General features: G+C 36.6%; 1 protein-coding gene across 1 annotated transcript in view; it reads right to left on the bottom strand.

The window, feature by feature from the left end:
- Positions 1–12,602, bottom strand: part of polybromo (protein) — a 702,481-nt gene extending 689,879 nt beyond the window's left edge. Inside the window, exon 1 of the mRNA XM_090389959.1 lies at positions 12,510–12,602. Within this exon, the coding sequence (XP_090246085.1) occupies positions 12,510–12,602 (93 nt within the window). The remainder of the gene's footprint in view (positions 1–12,509) is intronic.
- Between the last annotated feature and the right edge of the window lie 1,844 nt (positions 12,603–14,446).

The raw sequence follows: 14,446 nt of genomic DNA, 5'->3' as shown, positions 1-14,446 counted from the left end.
CGAGTACAGAGAAGGGCAACAAGCCTGGTGAAGGGAACAAAGGGGTGCTTTTATGAAGAAAGGCGTAAGTTCTGCAAATTGCAGCTTCTGGAGACTAGTCACCTGCGAGGCGATCTGATTGTGGTGTATAAGGCCTTAAATGAATCGAGCAGGCTTAATGCTGAGGGGAATTCTTCCTCTTGCGCAGATTACCAAACCTGAGGGAGTATAGATTCAAACTGAAGAAAGACAGTTGTAGAACAGATGTGCAGAAGTTTGCCTTTAGCCAGCGTGTAGTCGATTGCTGGAACAAACTTCCATCTGTTGTTGTGGAAGTCAATAGCTTAAATAAATTCAAGGCAGAACTAGACAAACATTTGAAATAAATGGATCAGTGAAATGGGAAGGGGTTTTTTTTTTGGCTGATACTGTATAAGCTTGCTTTCTTGCATCATGTGCCTCTACTAATGCTAATGCTAAGGCCCTGAGTTGATTTCAGTAATTCTGTATACACAGTAATTCTGAGGCAAGCAGCAAGGGAGTGCATTGAACCATTAAAGTTAATGGTTCAATGCAATTTAAAGAGAAAGTCGCGTTTAACCAATCTGGTTTTAGCTATTTTGGCAGTCACCTATGAGAAGGATGAAGGAAATAATTTCAATATATTTTATATGGATTACAGCAAAGCATTTTTCTCTGTGCTGCAGGTTGGGGGGGGGGGGCTGAGTCAGATGCTCTGCTGAGTTGGCTGCAGGGAGAGGGTTGTATGAAATGGGTGTTCTTCAGATTGGAATAATATAAGAATTGGGGTTTCTTATATTATTCCAATCTGAAGAACACCCATTATTATGTTATGTTGACGATATTTTTGCAATTGTACCCCGGGGATCAGAATCTGGGCTGCTGCAATATCTCAATTCCCTGTCGCCCGTCATTCAGTTTACGATTGAACTAGAGGTTGATAATACCCTTCCTTTTTTTGATGTGTTAGTCCAATGCGTGGATTCGCGTTTAGTAACTTCCGTTTTTAGGAAGCCAATGTGAGCAGGCCAATTTACCAATTATGGCTCTGCACACGCCCCTGGTCATTTACGTAGTACTGCTCGTACTTTATTCTCCTGTGCTTGGACGCACTCTAGTTCATCTGGTGACAGGCAATTGGAGATTTCTAAAATTAGGGTGGAGCTTTCAAATTGCAGCTATCCACCTCATGTTCTAGATAGATGTGAACTTCAGGCTCACGAATTTGTTACAAAATCTAACTCACCTCACATCAATCAATTTATCTCTATCGCCTACATCCCCTATTATCCAGGCATGTCGGAACGTCTTGGTAGTAGTAGTAGTGGCACATGATGCAAGAAAGCAAGTGTAGGAGCTTATGCAGCATCAGCCAAAAAAAAATCACACCATTCCCTCCAAATGCCTGTCCAGTTCCTCCTTAAATTTATTTAACCTATCAACTTCTACAACGACAGATGGAAGTTTGTTCCAGCAATTAACCACCCGCTGGCTAAAGGCAAATTTCCGCACATCTATTCTACATCTGTCCTTTCTTAATTTGAACTTATGACCCCGTAGGTTGGTAATCTGAACAAGTGGAAGGATCCCATCAGAATTCAGCGTGCTCAACCCATTCAAGGCCTTATAGACCTCAATCAGATCACCGCGCAGGTGCCTAGTCTCCAGCCACTGCAATTTGCAGAACTTAAGCCTCTCTTGGTAAGAGAATCCCTTCATTCCCCTCACCAATCGTGTTGCTCTTCTCTGTACACGCTCAAGCAAATCTACATCCTTCCTAAAATGAGGCCTCCAGACCTGTACGCAGTACTCAAGGCGTGGCCTGACCATTGCCTTATACAGAGGGACAATCACCTCCTTTTCCCTGCTAGCAAAATTCCTATATATCATTGACAAAACCCCATGACCCGCCCTAGCAGCCTGTCTGCACTGCTCAGAAAACTTCATATCTGACTGCACAATTACTCCCAGGTCTTTTTCATTTTCTACCACCTTAAGTGTAGTACCACACAGTTGGTACGTTTCTCTGGGGTTACTTCTACCCATATGCAGTACTTTGCATTTGTCAAGGTTGAATTTCAGTTGCCACTTCTTAGCCCATCTGCCCAAATTATCTAGATCCTGTTGCAGTAGCACACTGCCATTACTGTCATTAACAACCCTGCCAACCTTTATGTCATCTGCAAACTTCGACATTAAGCCTGATATACCTTCATCAATATCATTGATATATACACAAAACAACAGTGGACCCAACACCGAACCCTGTGGGACTCCACTAATAACATTAGTCCACGAAGAGCAGCACCCATTGATTACCACCCTCTGTCTTCTCCCACTTAACCATCCTTTTATCCATTGTAGCAACTTACCCTTAATACCATTCTGCTCCAATTTGTACAATAGTCTTCCATGCGCAACAGTGTCAAAAGCTTTCCTGAAATCCAAGTATATGATATCAAAATTATTTTTTGCATCCAGTTCCTTTGTGACCACATCATAATAACCAATCAAATTTGTCAGACAAGACTTTCCCTTAACAAACCCATGCTGTGTTTGAATTATTGCTGCAGTCTTGTCTAGATGATCCTGCAATGCATCTTTAACCAGCGACTCCATTATTTTACCCGGAACAGAAGTTAAACTAACTGGTCTGTAATTACTCGTGTCACCCTTCGATCCACCTTTGTGAATTGGGGACACATTTGCACATCTCCAGTCCGTGGGAACCTCCCCTGAGTCCAAGGATGCTCTCATAATTATGGCTAAGGGTTTGCTTAGTTGCTTAGGATTTTGCATCCCCACCATATACGTATGTGCAACTTCCAGGGAGGAAATTACAATCTATTATTTCTATGGTGTGGTTCTGTATACCGTATTACATGTCCAGATTGTGGAGGGTGTTATGTAGGTGAGTCTGGTAGAAGAATGAAAGTTCGGGTTTCTGAGCATGAGGTGGCTCTGCGAACTGCTAATTTTGAACGCTCCGAAGTCGCTGAAAATTATTGTAATCGTGGACTATTCATGTGATTACCGCCTGCGCTCATGGCTTGAAGCACTACACATAGCCACCAATAATAGTACTATGAATCGGACAAGGGGAGTACACTTATACCCTATTATAGAAGGTACTGTACTGCAGTGCGATGAGCGCTGGCAATCATCACGTGTATGTAATTCTGCTTTACCGACACCAGACTTGTGATACATGATCATACCCAGCTGACTTGTACTATTGTAACCATCAATATATACTGAGGTACACCATTCACAGACTAGCTGATGAAGAGGCACTTCGCTTCGAAAGCTACTATGTATTTTAACACTTTTATTATACTTTTTTTATATTATATTTTAACGCTTTTATCTTATTGTATTTTAAAATGTTTATTTTATTTTATTTCTGTTTTATCTTATGTATATATCTTATGTTAGTCGGTTGGCACAAGAAACTTTGATGATATAATGCAACCCAACGCACAAGGCCTGTTTTCTAAAGAAGCAGGATTCTGTTTCTTTAGAAAACAGGCTTCCCCAAGGATTATTATCTTGATTACTGCTGTTTTTAATTTTCTTAAATGACACAAGGCAATTGTAAGATGACACATGGAGTACTGTGTTCAAGTATGGAGACCCCACCTAAGAAAAGATATTGAGCTTCTCAAAAGGGTCCAAAGTGTGCCTAGTGAGACTGGAAAAAGGGTCCGTACGTGGAAAAACTTTGAATATGTCAGTTATGGAGCTTGGAAACTAGATGCCTTAGAGGAGACTTGATTGAAGTGCTGTCTACCAAACAAATACGCAAATGTATAAAGATTGTGCATAATGCTTCACAACAATAACATTTTTCTCTTAAAAAAAGAAAAAATCTAAATTACAATTTCTACCTTCTTTTAAGCCTGTTTCAGCCAGGAGCAAACAGTTCAACATTATTAGTTGCATGTGTTAATAAAATTGTAACAGGACATAAAATTATAATAATAAAGGACAAAGACAGAATATGAGAAGCGGTGAAGGGATTGATACCAATGAAGTCAATTATAATAACCAAAACTACGAAATACATATCAGTTTTTTTTTTACAGTACAATAACATGTGTTTTTTGTTTTTATTAAAAATATATAACTATCTTTCTATACATATATAACTAATGTATAAAAAATATATAATTTTTCTTCATTCTTCTGAAGATATTATGTGATTTTTGTAATTTTGGCATATCAGGGCAATATTTTATTAGTCATTCCTGAGTTACGTAAAACTCTACTTACGTAAGAAGTCCTGGAATGTATCTCTTACGTATGTTGGGGACTTAATGTACATGATGAGCCTTGTCAATCAATTCACCCCTGGAGGGATTGTGCAAGGCTTGTTGGGTAGAATTTTTCTCAGTGTGGTCTCTCTTGTTAACACGAGAGACCACTTCTACAGGGATGGAATACACTCAAAGCTGTAGTGGAGGGTATATGTGGGTATATGTAACCTTTGGATTTTTTTTGGTGAATAGCGCAGTGTTTCTCAACCTTTTCATTGTTGTGGCACACTTTTCAAGAAGCTAAAATTTTGCGGCATACTACAATCACTATTATACTCATACAAATTTTGTATATATATATATAGTATATTTAATAATACACTTATTACAGGTTGACCGTCACTAATCTGGCCACCGGTAATCTGGTTCCACCGCTAATACGGACATAATTTCCGCAAGCGTAATTTCAAATTTCCCAGGTCGGCACACCGACCTGCTGCTACTGTTTTGGTGGCGTTTTTTGCAGCATCAGCTGTTGGCGGGAACTTGTAAACACTGGCAAGCCATTCCCACTTGTTTTTCTGCATTTATTATTATAACCTGCTCACATTTAGCCCCAGCCATGGTTCCAATGCATAGAGGAAGTGCCTCTCGTGGTGTAAAGCACAAACACCGTACATTGTCCATAACAGATAAAGTTGAACTTCTGAAAAAACTCGACAGCGGTGTGTCTGTGAGAAGTTTAACTCTGCTTAATTGTAAATTCCAGCAATTTCTCTCAGTTCCTCTTATCTTAGTAATTTTCTTTTAGACATTCCTTTTCAGATTTTTTTTTTTTTTTTTTTTTTTTTTTACAACACACTTATACAAATTTGCAGAAAAACACAACACAATATGATGGCTAATACAGTGCACTAACGAACTTGTTTTCACAAAATCTCTAACAATACTGACAAACTTATTGCAATGTTTGAGAGTTTATTTTATCGTAATTAGTTTTATTGCAGCGTTCATTGCGCGTGCAATAAACTAATCACAAATGACCTTCATATGTATGCTGTAATAGCATCACACGTATGTGGCCGACATGGCTTCTCAAGAAATAAAGTAACCAACATATATGCGACATAAAAAAAAGACTTTTTTTATTTTAAGCGAAAAAACGACAACACTGACATTACAATACAGCAGGCCCTCATTATAATGCAGTTCGCTTTACGCTGATTCTTATATTATAACCCGTATCTGATTATAAAGCTGTCTCAAATCACTAATAGCGCTCTTTTACCAGCGCACAGATTGCATTTTTGGCATATTTAACAAAAACGTTTCATTGATGGAGTCGATAGCTTGAAAATGAATAGCAAAACAGCATTAAAAAATTTCCCACGACGACTTGAGAAATTTTCCCATGCTTAGTGAAATATTCTCGCATGCTAATTTAATTGCAGTACAGTGGCTTGTTACGTGGTTCCGAGATCAAATTTTTAAAAATTATCAAGTATATTTCTTGTAATATTTGCGTTATATGCATTTATCCGAAGTCTAGTCATCACTCAGTACAGTATTAGACATTGTGCATAATGGACAGTTTACTCGAACATTGTATCATAATTAATGCAACCAACGCAGTTACATTTTCGAAGAGTTAATAATGGCAGATAAGAATAAAAAAGAAACAACGTCTGGACTCAGTACGAAGACTACAAATGTAAGAAAAAGAATGAATTTGAAAATTAAATTAGACGTTTTGAAGCGAATCGATTCCGGTCAATGACAAGAGGATGTGTGCCATAATTTAGGACTGGCAGGTTTAACTGTAAGAACAATTATAAAAAATAAAGAATTAATTTTAGCAGCGGAAAGGCAGCTGTTCCACTGCAAGCAACTAGGGCTAGGCCGGCTATTAGGATTGAAATAGACAGACTTTAACTAATTTTATTGAAGATAATATCAAATGCAGAATTAAGTTAAGTTAAATATAAAAAAAAAAAAAAAAAAAAAAGATTAACCTATATGATGATCTGAAGAAAGCTCACCTAAAAAAAAAAATGTGGAACCATTTAAAACTAGTAAGGGCTGGTCGAATAGATTTAAAATCCAGGGAAAAGTCGCAAGTGCAGATCAAGGGGCCAAAACTTTCAAAAAAGAACTTGTTAAAATTGTTGAAGAGGGGTGTTATACTTCTCAACAAGTTTTTAACAAAGACGAAGCAGGACTTTTTTGGAAACGAATGCCTAAAAGAAGTTTCATATTGAAAGAAGAAAAAAAACATGCCAGGTTTCAAAGCGGCAAAGGATCGGTTGACTTTATTATTGGGTGTTAGTGCTGCAGGAGATTTTAAATTAAAACCCCTTTTAGTTTACCAGGAAGAGGGCCAAAGTACAACCCAAAATTGACACATTTTTCATGATTAAATCAAAATCAATTTAGATCACTTAAATTCATGATTTTAATTGGAATTTTAAGTTTAATTTCGATATGTAAGTAGTTACCACAAGTATGTAATGCAGAATATTTTATATGTACTGTACAAATATTTGTATATTAAATATTTTGACCGAAATTTGTGCATCTTTTCACTGCCGTTTATTATTGATTAGGAAATATCCAATGGCACCGACTGCAACTCACAAATACATATGTTACCTTATGGGAATGCTGCGCTCGCTTAGCGCGGATTCACTTAGTGCTCTGTTTATCCAGAACAAATTATCAGCGTTAAGCGGGGGTCACCTGTATTTATTTTAGAATTACTAATAAAATTATTTTCTAAATATTTTTTGGCCCCTGGGGAATTTTTTCTTAAACTAGTTTGGCAGTCAATGTGTTAAAGGTAGAAGGAGGTGGTTAGCTGTTGAGTAAAATGTATGTGCTAAAATAACCACCAGTGATCCAGCAAACTCACTAATCCAGCACCCCACAGGTCCCAATGCTGCCGGATTAGTGATGGTCGACCTGTATTTGTTTTAAATGCTTTTTAATGTCTCTTTTTTGAACATACATTAATTGCATGCAATTTAAAAGAAAATATATAAAAAAATTAACACAATTAAATAAAAAAATACATGTATGATGTATTTTGTAACATTTTAATCAGTGAGATGGTTGCGTTTGATGGGAGGCACACAGTTTTTTAATACGAGGATTTATTGTGGATAGGCTTACTCTCAGCTCCTTTTCTACTGACTTTAGTCTCCTTTTTTTTGTTTAATCTTGTTTAAAGCCTGTTTCTCACAAGTAGGAAGTGGAAAACGGCAATAAAATTCTAATTTCCTTTACCGAAATTCATTTTGAATTTATCCAAAATTTGCTAGTATTAGCGTTATTAAAGTGAATTTCCAGCAACTGGTCATTATGTATCTCAGCCAATTCTTCTTCCTCTTGCAAATTAAGTTCTAATATTGGAAGGTTTCTTGTTGCAAATGGGTCTCTTACCCACAAATATTTTTTGGTATCAAGGGATGGGAAGTAATGCTCAATTTTTTTCTTTTCTTTAACAGCTCTAATGTTTCACTTATTACATTAATTATTTTTGTATAATTCGTTTTGGCAGTCAAGGGAAACATTTCTAAATTTTTTTAATTTTCATATTTTTTTCCATATACTCAAGTTTTTTTTAAAAGCGAGCAACTTATCAGCAGAAGTGAGTAAATTTTCCTATGGGCCTTGCATATTGATATTTAATTTATTTAGCTGCATGAATAAGTCTGCTAGAAAAGCTAATTTACAGCTTCAAATTTCATCACTTAAATAATCACAAAATTCTGATTGCTCCAGTGAAAAAAATATGAGCATTTTCTCACACATCGATACACATAAGTACATTTCCTTTTGATAGCCACCGAACCTCAGTATGCATTCTTAAAGAAAAATGATCAGACTCAAGTTCCTTGCATAATTTTTCGAAAATACATATTTTTGTGGTCTAGTTTTAATATAATTGACCGTTTTAACCACTTGAACAAATACAAGATTTAAATAGGGTACGACTGTCTTTGCTACTAGAACTTCTCTGTGCATAAAACAGTGGTTATAATAATTTTGAATTGTGTCATTTTACTAAGTTTAGAAATCCTTTTGGTGCTCCTGTCATTACAGGGGCACCATCAGTACAAATGCCAACACACGACTTCCAAAAAAAATTAATAATCATGTCGCTTTCAATAAGCTTGACAAATGCTATTAATTGGGCTTTCCCGCTAATATCTGTATAATTATCTACTTGCAATGCAAACAGTCGCCCAAAATTATTAATATGTTGAGCAACTTGTTCTTCAATATCATCGGACATTTCTTTTATACGCCTGCTAACTGTGCTGTTTGAAAGTGGTACTGTCATTATTCTTTTTCCATCTTCCTTTCCCAAAATACTTTTCACGATTACCTGACATGCTGGTAAAACCAGACTTTCTGCAATCAGGTGAGATTTATTTTTCTTTTTTTTTTTACCACCAGTTGGGCTACTAAATAGCTGGCTTCTTGTGCTTTATCCGATATTTTAGTCATTTTATAAAATTCTGTACCTTGTTTTCTGGTAGAGGCTTGGAACCTTTTAAAATACTCTAGTTTTGGACGAAAAATTCTTGAGTTTCGTAGAAAAATGACACTGCAATTTACTTGGCACCATTGATTCATTCTACAGTTTTAAACCACACATAAAGGTTGAGGACAATCCTGGGTACCAGTATAAGAAAATCCCATCGTCAAATAATCATCATATTTACAAAAAAATGTTTTCTTCTTTTTGATGTTGATGGTTGCTCGTTTTTGTTTTTTGTCATTTTCTTCCAGCTCACGTTATCAAGTTGCCTCTTCTGATTTTCTTTCACTAAATATTTATTCATCGCTAATAATTTCTAAAAAAAATTAAAGTTACTTCTAGAAACTAATACACTATAGTTAATTGAAGATACTTGTTCTATACAAATTAACTGAATATGAAGTTATAGAGATAAAAACACAAAAAGTACTTTAAAAACACAAAGGAAATTTCTTACTTATTATGCTGCTTACAAGTTGCACTTAATTCATAGTCCTAGGCTTTACGCACATATATACAACTGCAAAATGCACTGCGGGGTGCCTGGGAGAGACCCTCAAGTGATAAGAATGGCCAAATAAAGGTGACCAATTCTAGTACAGGTCGACCATCACTAATACAGTTCCACCGCTAATTTGGACATAATTTCCGCGAACGCAATTTCAAATTTCCCGGGTTGGCGCACCGACCTGCCGCTACTGTTTTGGTGGCGTTGGTTGTAGCATCAGTTGTTGGCGTGAACTCATCGGCACGAAAACACTGGCAAGCCATTCCCACTTGTTTTTCTGCATTTATTATTATAACCTGCTCACATTTAGCCCCAGCCATGACATGGTTCCAATGCATAAAGGAAGTGCCTCTTGTGGTGAAAAGTGCAAACACCGTACGTTGTCCATAATAGATAAAGTTGAACTTCTGAAAAAACTCAATAGCGGTGTGTTCTGTGAGAAGTTTAACTCTGCTTAATTGTAAATTCCAGCAATTTCTCTCAGTTCCTCTTATTTTAGTAATTTTGTTTTAGCCATTCCTTTTTTAGATTTTTTTTTTTTTTTTTTTACAACACACTTGTACAAACTTGCGGAAAAACACAACACAATATGATGGATAATACAGTGCACTAATGAACTTGTTTTCACAAAATCTCTAACAATACTGACAAACATATTGTGATGTTTGAGAGTTTATTTTATCAAAATTAGTTTTATTGCAGCGCTCGCCGCGTGTGCAATAAACTAATCACAAACGACCTTCATATGTATGCCGTAAAAGCGTCACACGGCTTGTTAAGAAATAAAGTGACCACGTTGGCCACATATATGCGACATAAAAAAAACTTTTTTTTTAAAATATTTTAAGCGAATAAACGACAACACTGACATTACAGTATTTATTTTAGAATTACTAATCAAATTATTTCCTAAATATTTTTTGGCCCCTGGGGAATTTTTTTCTTAAACTATCTTGGCAGTCAACATGTTAAAGGTAGGAGGAGGTGTTTAGCTGTTAGGTAAACTGTAAGTGCTAAAATAACCACCAGTGATCCGGCACCCAAGTCCCAACGTTGCTGGATTAGTGATGGTCGATCTATACTAGGAATCAAAAGGTTAATAAAAGTAAACAGATCTAGTACTAAGAATTAACAGGTGAATAAAGGTGAACAGATCTAATACTAGGAATGAAACGTGACGTCACATTGACCGTTGGAAGGAACTCGGGTCGGCGCAGCGTAAATAAACAAATTTTTTATTTGAATTAATTTTTATTATAAAAATTGGATTTATTAATTTTTTTTATTTGCATTTTCTGCGGCACACTTGAAGCTAGTTGCAGCACACAGGTTGAGAAATACTGGAATAGCGTATAACCTCTGGTTTTTGAAAAACTTGAAAAACAAATATTATTAAAATATTTACTGAAAAATTTTTTTTTTAAAAAAGAAGTCTTTCATATGTTGATTACCAAAATACAGAACGTTATGTTTAAAAATCACTCGTTTTATTCTATGCGACCGAAGCAAATTCAATTAATAAGACTGATGTTCACAGTATATGCTCTGCTTTTCATGACATTCACTGAGTATATCTTCTGCTAATTTTAAGACTACAACACTGAATAGACTTAAATAGAAAGGGTGCAAAAATATTTGCTGATTCTACCAAGGCAGTGTTAGGCAGGTCAGTAAACTGCTAGCTTGAAGGGGGGAGATACACAGACTAATAGATTAACAACAGCTACAGGCAGATGTAAAAGTGATTCTTGCACTGCTTCCATTGGAATGAGCAGCAGCCTTCAAAGCAAGGTGCTGGGAGTCATCATGAAACAAGTAAATTCAAGGGGCTGTATTAGTGTAACTAATAGAGCCCCATGAAATGGAGTTATAAAGAGTGTGCTATAGGCCTAATGACTAATGAGTACAATGAACAGCTGTACAGAGATATACACTGAGTGATCACTGAATTATGACCACCCCCTATGAAAACTGAATGCGATCAGTTGACCACGTGAGGTATGAGAGTGTGGAGTTAGTCAACCTACGCAACGTAGATAAGGTGTCAGTGGTTAAGAAGGTAGTGAAATTCCAAGCATAATGGTAAAAGGAAGGATTTATCGGACTTTGATAAAGCACCCTTTGATGTTGAGCACCCACAGATTGTGGGTGCTCAACAAGCTGGTGCCTCAATTTCCCAAATGGCTGAACTGGTGGGGTGTTCGAGAGCAGCTGTAGTTAAAGTGTACCAGGACTGGCATCAAAATGGTCAAACAACGACCCGACGGTAAAACTGCAAAGGTCAGCGAAATGTTGATGTTAGAGGTAAGTGCAAGGTCCGACGACTCGTACAGGCAAACAGGCGCAGCACTGTTGAAGAGTTGACTACTCAACTGCAGTAACTTTTTTTTTTTACCAAATGTATGAAACAAAGTTCACTGAAAGTGTTGTGGAGTACTACTGATCAGTTCATCATCTATTAACGTGTTTTGATGTATGTGACATAATGCCTCTGTACTGATCTCATATTCATCTTTTAAATATATGATTGACAAGGAAGCTGGCTTTTACTAATTTACTGACAGGGGAAGGCAGGAATTTGGATTGTATTTCTAGACTATCGGCAATGTGAGTTAGAGGATCTGTCACCCTGTACATTTAATTTCTTAAGATCTTAATGATTTTAGTTTTTAGTAAACTTTTAAGCTCCATTATTAATTTTACTGCTTTCTAAACTAAGACAGAGAACGGTATCATCCCTGGACCATTTTGTATGAGCTGCACCGGAAATAAAATCCAGCAGAAAAAGATTGCTATTTTTTATGGCTAACTAAACAAATATGGCAAATTATTCTCAGATGTTTAGTACAGCAGTATCTGTTAACCAAAATAAGAAGAAAGTCACAGAATTTTTTTTAAAATTTTAATGTAATTTTACTATCTTATTGGGAAAGGAAAAACATAAAATAGTTGTGAACTATTTTATGACAATAAGATAGAGATGGAGTCAAACTGAGTAAAATGAGAGATTCTCCATAGCAAATCTAGAGTTAGCAGCAATTATACTAATTAACTGATGTAACTTTAACTAAACATAAATCAGGTTATGCCTGATTACTACAATACCTATAATACTATCACATGCCACCATAAACCTTACAAGAGGTTAAGTATTGGTGGGTTAAAGAAATCTATGACTATTAATAAATCAGCGTATACTTACAGGATCGAAATGAATTTTTCTTCGTTTTTTGGAACCATCAAGATCATCTTTATTATCTTCAATTCCACCTTGAACTCTCTTTCTCTTTGGCATGTTTAATGATTAGGTAGGTGTTTCTATATATAAAATAGGTATGAAAAAGTTTGCCCTGTAAAGTTAAAAGTTAACATAATTAAACTACTGCATAAAATATCACATATAAATAACTAACATGATCAAATGAATAGATTACTGTATTCATTATGGAGGAGAAAAATGAAAAGAAGAGAAGAATGAAAACAGTTATATGCAAACAGACCCACACATATAATGCTGCTACTAAATAGACGTTTTTTTGGGAGCTGTTAAACGGAACTTTATTTATTGATTTGAAATTATTGTTTTTCTCTAACTTTTGATTTAAAATTAGTAGTGTAGTATTTATTTGTAATGCCCTGATTAATTTGGTGTATTTGTTCTTTAATTGGCTCTTGTAATTGCTTAAAAAAACAAAGTTGACTTCTGCAAGCATTGTGTTGTATCAATAAGAATGTTCGAATTTTGCCACCATTGTTTTAGCATTAGCATTAGTAGAGGCATATGATGCAAGAAAGCAAGCTTATTCAGCATCAGCCAAAAAAAAAAAAAAAAACACACCACTCCCATTTCACCACTCCGTTCATTCGAAATACCTGTCCAGTTGAGCCTTAAATTTGTTTAGGCTATCAACTTCAACAACAAATGATGGAAGTCAGTTCCACCAACCAACCACCCGCTGGCCAAAGGCAAATTTCCGCACATTTATCCGACATCCGTCCTTCCTCAATTTGAATTTATGCCCTCTGAGGTGATTATTCTGAGCAAGAGGAAGAATCCCATTGGCATTGAGCATGCTCAAACCATTCAAAGCCTTATACACCTCTATCAGATCACCTCGCCGGTGCCTAGTCTCCAGACTCTGTAATTTGCAAAACTTAAGCCTTTCTTCGTAAGAGCAACCCTTTGTTCCATTCACTAATCTTGTTGCCCTTCTCTGTACCCGTTCCAGCAGCTCTACATCCTTCTTGAAATGAGGCCTCCAGACCTGTATACAGTACTCAAGGTGTGGCCTAACCATTGCCTTATACAAGGGAATAATCACCTCCTTATCCCTGCTAGAAAAATTCCTGTATATCATTGACAAGACACCATGAGCTACTCTTGCAGCTCGTCTGCACTGCTCAGAGAACTTCATATCTGCCTGCACAATTACCCCCAGGTCCTTTTCATTCTCCACCACTGTCAGTGTAGTACCGCAGAGTTGATACGTTGCTCTGGGATTACTGTTTCCCATATGTAGTACTTTACATTTGTCAATGTTAAACTTCATTTGCCACCTCTCAGCCCATCTGTTCAACCTTTCCAGATCCTGTTGCAGCAGCATAGCGTCAGTAGTGTCCTTAACAACCCTGCCAACCTTTGTATCATCTGCAAACTTGGACATTAAACTTGATATACCATCATCAATATCATTCATAAACACCGAAAACAACAACGGACCCAACACTGAACCCTGAGGAACTCCACTAATAACATTAGTCCACGTTGAGCAGTGTCCATTGATTACCACTCTGTCTTCTGCCACTCAACCATCCCCTTATCCATAGCAATTTGCCTTATCCACAGCAATTTGCCTCCAATGCCACACTGCTCCAATTTGTGCAGCAGTCTTCCATGTGCAACAGTATCAAAAGCCTTTCTAAGATCCAAATATATAATATCAAAGTTATTCCCTGCGTCCAGTTCTTTTGTGACTACATCATAGTATCCAATCAAATTGGTCAGGCAAGACCTGCCCTTAACAAAACCATGCTGCATCTGAGCTATAACTGAATTCTTGTCTAGATGATCCTGCAGTGCTTCTTTAACCAGTGCCTCCATTAATTTTCCTGGAACAGAAGTTAAACTAACAGGTCTAT

The sequence above is a fragment of the Mastigoproctus giganteus genome, chromosome 2 (assembly GCF_048544385.1).
Source record: "Mastigoproctus giganteus isolate SK-2022 chromosome 2, ASM4854438v1, whole genome shotgun sequence".
Taxonomy (NCBI): Eukaryota; Metazoa; Arthropoda; class Arachnida; order Uropygi; family Thelyphonidae; genus Mastigoproctus; species Mastigoproctus giganteus.
This window is presented reverse-complemented; position numbering and strand designations above follow the sequence as displayed.